Below are 9,551 nucleotides of genomic sequence, written 5' to 3'. Positions count from 1 at the left end.
CAACGTGTAAAAAGACAGTACAAGTCATTATAATCCGTAATTATGTCCCCACTGGATGCAACAAATGCCTCGTTTATAATGGGTTTTAATGTTTTTGTCTCATCGCTCCGGCCGGGACAAGGCATCAAAATATGGCAAGGGGCGTAACATTTCCAAAGAGCGGGACATTCTTGAAGACAGACAGTATTAAAAACTCAAAGCCGCGAAACGGAACTTAATCCGCTCCTGACTGCATGTTTTCTGCGTGCGAGGTTCGAGTGGAACACGGAGAAGCATAGACTGGCGTGAACCTCACAGTAAAAGCCCAACGGTTAGTTGCATATTTGTGTATTTTAGTTTAGTTTCCATGGTCCTAATAAAGTTACTATTATTAAAACTTTATTGAAAAAATAATAATAATAAAATAAATAACAAAGAGTGAAAAATTTAAGGGGGTCTGAATACTTTCCGTACCCACTGTATACTGTATGTTGAGTATGCTGAAATAAAATATGTTTAAGGTTTTCAAATATATTTTAAATTATTTCAGGTAAAAGTTTATTTTATTTCAAGTAACAAAAAATAGTTTTTGCTTTTTTATGGTTTTAGTTTCTTTTAGTTAACTACAATAACCCTTGTCTACACCGTAATATAAAGCAACAAACACCCCATTACAACCAATCGAAGCCGTATGCATTTGCATACATGCAAAACAACACCACTCGCTAACTAGTCTTTCAGTTTTGCTGTCACATTGTGTAACTCTCTTGCAGTGTGTCTACAGAGAAATGGATGTCTGTATATACGGCTTCACTGCTCTAAGCAAATACTTTCTAGTAGATTTCCTCGTGTCTGCAAGGAAAGACCAAGAAAGAAACAGCAAGACTACATTACCAGGGCCCATTCATTAAGTTTGTAAACAGGCTTAAGTCCATAAAATAGAAAAGACATAACAGCATGAACACAGATCTAATGTCAAGCTTCACTGGCAATCATTTTTGTCATATACAACTGAAAACTAAATATCCATAGGCAATTCATCAAAGCTCATTGAAATTTTGAGAGTTTGATGCATTGACACTTAAGTCACTGCTGAAGGAAAGTACTTTTAAGGTCCACTGTATGCAGTATTTATGTAAATGCATGAGGCATTCAGGAAGGCTGTTCAGCTCTGTTGTGACTGTGACATATCACCATGCTATTTCTGAACAACGCCAGCATCTGGAAAGGAATGAATTCCTTAAATAACATGTCCTTTGACTAATACATTTCCATGACTTGTCCAGGAATTATCCAGTCATTTGTTCCAGAGATGAGCTGGACAAGAAAAAAAAAAAAAACCACATTCTGCACTGTATTTTTTGCACTACTCTTGCTTCTCACATGTATAAATAACAAAATCTCATGTGTATTGCTTTAACCCTGTAAAGCCTGACATATGAAATAATCTATTTTTATATGGAACCGTTTAATGAACCTTTAAACATTAAAAAAAAAAAATCTAAAAAAGTGAAATCTAAAATAGTTAGAATATGGAGCTCATCTTCAAGGAGGAAAAAAAAACACCTCAGTTTTATTCAGAGCCCCAAACAATGTGCAATTTAGTGCAGATGCTGATATTTATATGGCCAAAAAATATGATGAAATTCTGATAGCTTGTAATGTAAATCAATGAGATCTTTATAACAGTAGAGCAAATATTTCCATAAAACGACAAATATCAGTCGTCACTCTATATCTTCAACAATATGTCTTACTAAGATGATATTTAAATGATCAAAACATATAATGCAATGCAAGATAATGATGATTGAGAGATGAACAAATAAACGCTTCTCAAAAGCCTGATGATCATATTTGACTCACTGATTTTTCTAAAATGATTTATGGAGAATCAAGTTAACCTGAGCTGCTTCAGTCCAGTAAGTGTTCATCTGGAAATATTACTAACAATATCAAAGTTATTCTTACATTTATTTTATAAAAATCAGTAAAGATTTGACAGCAAAAAGACCACGAGCTGAAGGTGGAAGTTTGTACAATTATACTAAAAGACCTTTTACTTATTAAACAAACTATCAATCAGACGACAGAAGGCATGGAGGAGATTGTGTGTGACAGGTTTTTCAGTAAAGTTCTGATCATGTTGATAATCTAGATGCTTTAGTAGGCTTTATAGGGTTAAAATATCTTCAAATGAAGCTTCTCTGACAGACCTGGTCAATGACAAAGTCCAGGGTGTTGAGAAGCAGGAACCCGCGTCCGCGCACCAGATACTCTCCCAGCGCCACCATGTGACTCTCCTCCTCGTCCTCGGCCCGCTGGGCCACCGCACTACACAACTGGTGCACATCCGTCAGGAACTCCCGTGCCAGCGTGTTACTTGCCCCACTCATGTCTGAGCTGATGGAGGAGAGAAAGCGAGAGCATGAATACATGTATATCATCTGCTAGAACCTGCTAGAGCTCTGCTTTAGTTTCACATACATTGCAGTTCTCTTTTTGTATAAATCAACAAGAAAATAAAAACAAGTGAAACTGCTCAGGTGGTTTCAGGTCCCATAAGTACCTCTATATAGACTGATTTAGATACAAGAAAATCTACTATCCTTATAACCTAGTGTGCTTCTACTGTTTTAATATTTGCATGTAGTTAATTATGCAGTCTGTCTATCTGTCAACAGTCTTTGCAGATCAGATGCTGCCTATGTAAGGAGCTTAATATTTAGCAAAAACACACATTGGCATGTTACTGACAATTTAATTTATAGTAGTAAGCATGAGCGCTACTCTTCTGCACAGTGGTAACCTAAACATTTTTCTAATTTCCAAAACCTCTTCTAAATGTTCAAAATAACTCACCATTGCAAGTATACAACTCTAACATGTCATTTTCTTTCATTAAAGGGGTCATATGATGCTGCTAAAAAGAACATTATTTAACGAAGCACACAGCGTCTTCACGACATGGCGGCAGCGGCAACAATACTACAGCGAGAATAAAAGTTACGCCTTCTTTCTTTGCGTGAACATTTGGGCGGCGTTATGCAAATCTTCCCACATAGTGAGGTAGATATGTGGGGGCGTGTTCGAACGAGCCGTTTTAGGTAGGTGTGGCTGACTCTTAACTTTTATAAAGAATATCTCTCTGGATTTGAGACTTTAGTCTTTGCAAATTTACAGATCTTCTTTATGCACCAAGAGCTTGTAACACTCCAAAGAGAAAGGAAAAAATTAAATTGCATCATATGACCCCTTTAAAAACACTTAAAATGACCATTTTTTTCAAAATGTCTCCCTCTCGATGCGATCCCTTGCAAAGCATGCTGGGAACTACACATCCACTGTTCAGTTTGTTGTGTCAACAAAATGTATTCATGTAGTAACACAAAATGATTACATTTGTACAAATTTAAGTGGACTGAACATAATGGAAATATTGTTTGGAAATTTTGTTGTTTCTGATCATTTTAACCAAGTAATTTGAACAAGCATTAAAAATATTTTTTTGCATGCACCCAAAAAATTGCTTGTTCAGAGAACTTAATTAAATTGAGGAAAACTTTTCCATGCAATTAGTTCAGGTCCATACAAACAAGTTCAATTAAACAAATAATGTTTTGTTGAACCAACTTAACATTATTTGTTTAACTGAACTTGTTTAAGTCTTGTTGTATGGACCTCAACTAATTGAGTGGAAAAGATTTCCTTAATTTAATTAAGTTCTCTGAACAAGCTATGTATTTGAGTGTAGGTTTTGGAAAAAAAAAAAAACAAAGTGATCAACATCGCAATATCTCACAAAGGCTGGCAGCCCATTTGACCCCACCCGCCCATTCTTATCAATAATGCAGCTAACCAATCGAACTTAATCAGTGAAATGTAGGTTATGGTATGCACACACACTATGACTATGTGAGGCCTGCCAGGAACTACAGTGATGTTACGCAACAAGATGTTAGGCTTCATAAACACGGAAAGCAGATCCTGTCATCAGACACTGCTGCAGCGTACTGTATCGCATCAACCAGTTTTTCCATCCACCACATCAACCGCTGGACAGGATTTCAGCTGTCTCACTTTACCAAACCACAGACAGCAGAACAAACGGCCACAATAAGCGCAACAATTCCCAGACATTGATTTAACCTCATTTCTTTGAAGACGTTAAGGATGATTGCACTAATTATCCATCAAATTAAACCCCAAAAATCAAAAGAAAAAAGATTTTCACAATTTATATTTTACATAAAGACAATGATTATATGTATATTAGGCTTGCACGAGTTGGAGAAAACAATCCAATTACAATTTTCCTGATAAAAACAGTATTTGCAATTTAAAATGCATTTTCTACAAAAAGAAAAAAAAAATCCAGGCCAAAATTTTGTGATGTCAATATGACAATATTATTATTATTATTATTATTATTATTACTATTACCAATAATAATAAATGTTATTATTTTTATTTAAAAAAAATCAAATATTAATATATTATATTTCACGGTTAAATAAAAGTGTATTTACAAAAACAATATAATAATAAAAAAATTATAATTTTATTTTAATCCGTAATTACAAGTGTAAAATTACACTACTAAATAATTTGTCTTAATTGGTCTCTTCATTTTCAAACTTTAAAACCATAAATATAAATTATTATTTTTAGTTTCATTTGAGAAAAAATACCGTCAAATACACGCTGAAACTAAAACTAAACCTGAAAGACCTTCACGACAAACCGTCAAAATAAAAGTCCGGTTTAACTTGAAATTATATGATTGAATATGTTACTACTGTATACTACAACGCAATTCTCAAAGTAATAATAATATTATTATTTTAAAGGAATATCATACAACCAAGTTATTTTTTTATTATTAATTTATACAGTTCTGTTGTGTAGCATCATGTCTGATAAAATAAAATAAAAAAATAAAATAAATAAAAATGCAATGTTTTGTTGTAAATTGATTTTCATTTGATTACATTTTAAAAGATTGGTTAAATTGTTAGTTTTATTAATTCCTTTCACTAGACACCATTTTTTAATGATAAATTTGGCACTGAATCATAAAACACGTAATCCATAAGAAATCAAACGGAAAACACAGAATTTAGGGGAAAATAAAATGCATTTTTGCATAAAATGCAAGATATCAAAATATTAGAGAAAAAAACATGTTTTTTTAATATATATATATATATATATATGTATATGTATTGGAGTATATCAAACAAGTAGCTCTTGAGACTATTTTATCCCTTCAGGGAGCCCTCACTCACAAAAACGTTGGAGACCCCTGCTTTAGAAGTATTTCTCAGTGTTATTTCATGTTAACTAAACTAGTTTACTAATGTTAACAAATGAAAACTTGTGAAGTGTTACTGAGGTGTCTTACCTTGGTCAAAACCAAAAATATTAAGTACTAGTCATTTTTTTCCAAGTAATATTTTCATATTGGGACAATAATAGATTATGAAAGCTTGTTTCCGACACAGGATTAAATAAATAAATAAAGTAATTGCAACATTTTTTTCTCAGAATTACAAGTTCCTATCTCACAATTCTGAATTTGTATCAAAAGATGTAAACTAGCATTTCTGAGAAAATCTGAACTGTGTGAAAAAAAAGTCAAAATAACCTTTTGTTATTTTTTTTTCCCCATGGCGGAAACAGGCTTCGATAATAGACAGTATATTAGTTAATATAGTTTATTTCAAGTAGTTATCTTTTTCTTCTTCTTCTTTTTTTTTTTAAAACACAGGCTTATATAAACTAAGACAATGAAACACTAAGAAATTGCTTTTGAAATACAGTGCTTAAATGTATTTGACCACCTGTCATAATAAAGAGAAAACACAAATATATTAGGAATCTGTCAAAAACTCGTAAAAAAAAAAAAACTACTGTCATTTATTAGGCAAATAACAAACTGAAACAACTAAATAGTCTTTATTCACACATAACCAAAAAAACTTATATATTTTATTTTTATTTTGTATGGCCTCCTTTGGCTTTGATAACAGCTTGCATTCTTGCTGCCATTGTTTTTATGTACTTTTTCAAAATCTCTGTTGTTATTGACTTCCAAATAGTTTCTTAGTTGTTCCCAAAGACTTGCTTTTCATTAAACGTTTGTGCGATCTATCTTTGAATCCATTAAATCCCAACAATAACAATATTTTAGCATTAGAAACACTACTGTATATTAACCATTACTGAAACATAAAAATGATTTTGGTAATCACCAGTTCTGTTAGTTTAGGGCAGCTGTGGCACAAACCTTACATTGGGTGGTGGTCTAATACTGTGCAATACACACATGTAAATATCCTATATTATGTATATGACACTACACTCCCATTTTATTATCATTATAATTGCTATGCAAGTTAGGGTTGGGCCGATAGACGATGCTGATAGACATCACGATGTTGAGCCGGCATCGTGATCCCCCCCATACCCCCCGCAATCCGCCACATCCCAATACCGTGTTCGGAAAGAAAATTACGTGTATACGGAACCCCTAAGGGAGCCGCTATTATACCTGGCATTGAAACTGCTTTTGAATGCACAATCGCTTTTTAGTTTCACTTTCACTTTCAAGATTCGCGATCGCACGTAGTCTGTTTATAGTATGGAGCGGCAGTACTTACCACACATTTCACAAGATTATATGTTTGTCAGTGGTGCTCAGGATCTGCAAATTATTCGCCATCGTCCTCAGTCATCTCTCCTTACTCTTTTTATGTGGTAAGTGACATTTTATTTACTGTAACAGGCAACCGTTACACTGTGTCTACACCGGACGCGACAGTTGTCGTGTCGCGCCGCACCGTATCAGCTAAAGTCTGTCTACACTGGACGCAACAAAGCGACCGTTGAAAATCATTTGAAATTTGTGTCAGCACCTCATAAATAGAACGCGGCAGCAGTTTACTTTCGGGAATTTGTCGTGTCGCACCTCGCCGCATCCAGTGTAGACAGCATCACTGATTATAATAAGTTCTATACACTGATCTATAATGCATCTCTATTATAGATCAGTGGTTCTATAGTATTTTGCCGCGCCGCTCGCATCTGGTGTAGACACGGTGTTAGGAATCGTTATTTGTTTTCCGTGACTTATAAAGATTCACGCTTCGGGCATAAATCCAGTTTTAGTTTCTGGGTGAACTATTGCTTTAACAAATTAATTACTTTATTATCTCACTCAAAGCAGATAAAAGATTTGAAAGGGTCAAAGGGTTTCATATGCATTCACATCGGACGGGTTGTAGCTTTTTCCATTTCCTGTGTTTTGGCTAAAGTTCCAGGAACTGCACATGATCATGAGATAAAGATTAGGAGCTGAGAAAACACACTTAATTGAGCACACGGCATATAGCCACTGGGCCAGACAAAGAAAGCCTTTTATCACTCGCCTCAAACAATCAGCTTCTCTCAACACAATGCTAATTAACATGAGCTCTAGTCACTGGTTGCTATGATTTTATTTCATCTAAACAAGGTTCAACTGACTGATGGCGGATCTGTAATTGAGTAAATTACACAAAAAACACTGATCAGGAACTGTGATCTGTGCTTAAAATATCTGACAAAGATGCAGTGAGTCAGTGTTTTTATTTCAAACAGATGAAATACAGTGAAACAACAAAGACGTTATTCAAAATTCTGCTTGACAGTCGTGATCAAATGAAACAATAATTTTCAAAATTTTGGGGTAACTATTTCTTTGAACACAAACTGTCAACTGAAACAAGAAAAAGAAGTCGGCTTACCAGAATTTGAGTGCATCCTTTGCTCTCGGGTCACTGAGTTGTCGCACACAGTGAAACGTGCACAGAAAACTCTCCAAGCACTGAAGACTGATCTGAAATCAGAAGAAAACAACAACATACATTTCTGTAATAAATGAGATTTTACTGATGAACTAGATGTTTGCATTTTCTGAAGAAAGCACGGTTTGTAGCACAGGACGAGTCAGGACACTCGGTTAGGAGTCTGATCAAATATATAACTTTGAATGATAGTAATAATAGGGCTGATTTAATTGAGCAAGCACTAGGAAAAATTCTCTTGCAAGGGAGCTTTGCATTGTGAACTTTAGAAGTACATCAAACGAGCAATAAAATTGTTTTAAATATATTCTTTGCGTATGTGTTATATTTCCACACAAATGTATCAAAATGAGACACGCATTGCCTTTGGTCAGTTTTGCTCAAAACACCCAAAGACGTCTCTGTTTCTCCATTTACTGGAACAGACACAGAATAATCACATTACATGGAGCAACTTCCACTCACATGAGCGAGTGAGTAAGAGGCCAGATGCAGGGAAATATACTACAGCTGCAGCTGCTGCTGCATCTACATGAGTGTGGCTGTGCCTCAGATCACATAATACCCAAAATAAAAAGTAATAAAACAATATAAATAAATAAATATTCTTCTTCATTCATTGTCATTATGATTATTTATTTATTTTATTTTATTTATTTATTTTCAAAATTGGGTTGAAACATGACCCGTGACAAATTCTTGACAGATTTTGTGGGATTCATCCATATTATTATGGATAATAATCACATGAAATCTGTCAAGATTTCCGTGAAGGGTCATAATTTAAACCAAAATGTAAAAAAATATATAATACAAAATAAATAAATAATATTAATAGTAATACTAGTAATAACAATAATAAAAATTGCTGAATCTCTGAAAAACCTGTCAAAAAATTGTCAAGGGTCATATCTGACAAAACCTGATACTGTATATATATATATATATATATATATATATATATAGCCTATATAAAATTTAATTTTTTAAAATTTTTATTACTGTTAATGATCCATTTTTTCAATTATAAAATACCTATATATCAGAAATCACAGGCACGTCTGGAATGTCTAATCTTCCCAGAATTTCCATCTGCAGACGGCCGGTCACCTGACCTTTTTAACTAGTAACCATGGGGGATGTGTGTTAATGCGGTCACAGGCTCGACAGCAGCTTTGACTGATCCTCCAGCTGTCAGACTGCACGCACACGTCTGTGGGAGCCGCTTCACTAATCCACAGCTTCCACAAAAGCATTTCACATGGACAAAAACCGGCTTTCATCAAAAAAAATAAAACAGGTAACAATGGCTGCCTGAGATGCTTTGATCAATCCTTAAACTGCTGCACTGACATGCTTCATCACTTACAAACTATCATTACTGAACTACTGAAATTATAACGTTTTGATTAATAATCATGGCAAAATATACAACCAAACAGGTTGCAAAAGGGCCGAAAATTTCCAGTAAATTTCTGAAAACTTTCCAAGGTTTCCAAAAATTTCCATAAAATCCTGAGAAGTTTCCAAAAATTCTGGAAATTTCCAAAAATTCTGGAAATTTCCAAAATTTATCGGAAATTTTCCACCCCTCTGCCACCATACACCACTTAGTGAATCAATTTCTTTTGTTAAAAATTAAGTGCCAAACTAGGGTTGTGACGGTGAGGAAATTTTCCCACCGGTTAATCACCGTGTGACAACACGGATAATACTGGTATCACC

The 9,551-nt window shown here is 34.2% G+C and overlaps 1 protein-coding gene across 1 annotated transcript in view; it reads right to left on the bottom strand.

Annotated features, from left to right (window-relative positions):
* Nucleotides 1-7,853, bottom strand: part of lyst (lysosomal trafficking regulator) — a 94,339-nt gene extending 86,486 nt beyond the window's left edge. Inside the window, exons 1-2 of the mRNA XM_016538445.1 lie at nt 7,767-7,853; nt 2,196-2,382 (exon numbers count right to left, since the gene is read on the bottom strand). Coding sequence (XP_016393931.1) covers nt 2,196-2,375 — 180 coding nt within the window. The 5' untranslated portion in view covers nt 2,376-2,382; nt 7,767-7,853. The remainder of the gene's footprint in view (nt 1-2,195; nt 2,383-7,766) is intronic.
* Between the last annotated feature and the right edge of the window lie 1,698 nt (nt 7,854-9,551).

This window comes from Sinocyclocheilus rhinocerous, unplaced genomic scaffold (genome assembly GCF_001515625.1).
Source record: "Sinocyclocheilus rhinocerous isolate Xijiao unplaced genomic scaffold, SAMN03320098_v1.1 scaffold247, whole genome shotgun sequence".
NCBI lineage: Eukaryota > Metazoa > Chordata > Actinopteri > Cypriniformes > Cyprinidae > Sinocyclocheilus > Sinocyclocheilus rhinocerous.
Note: the sequence above shows the minus strand (reverse complement) of the source record. Positions and strands in the feature narration are given on the sequence as shown.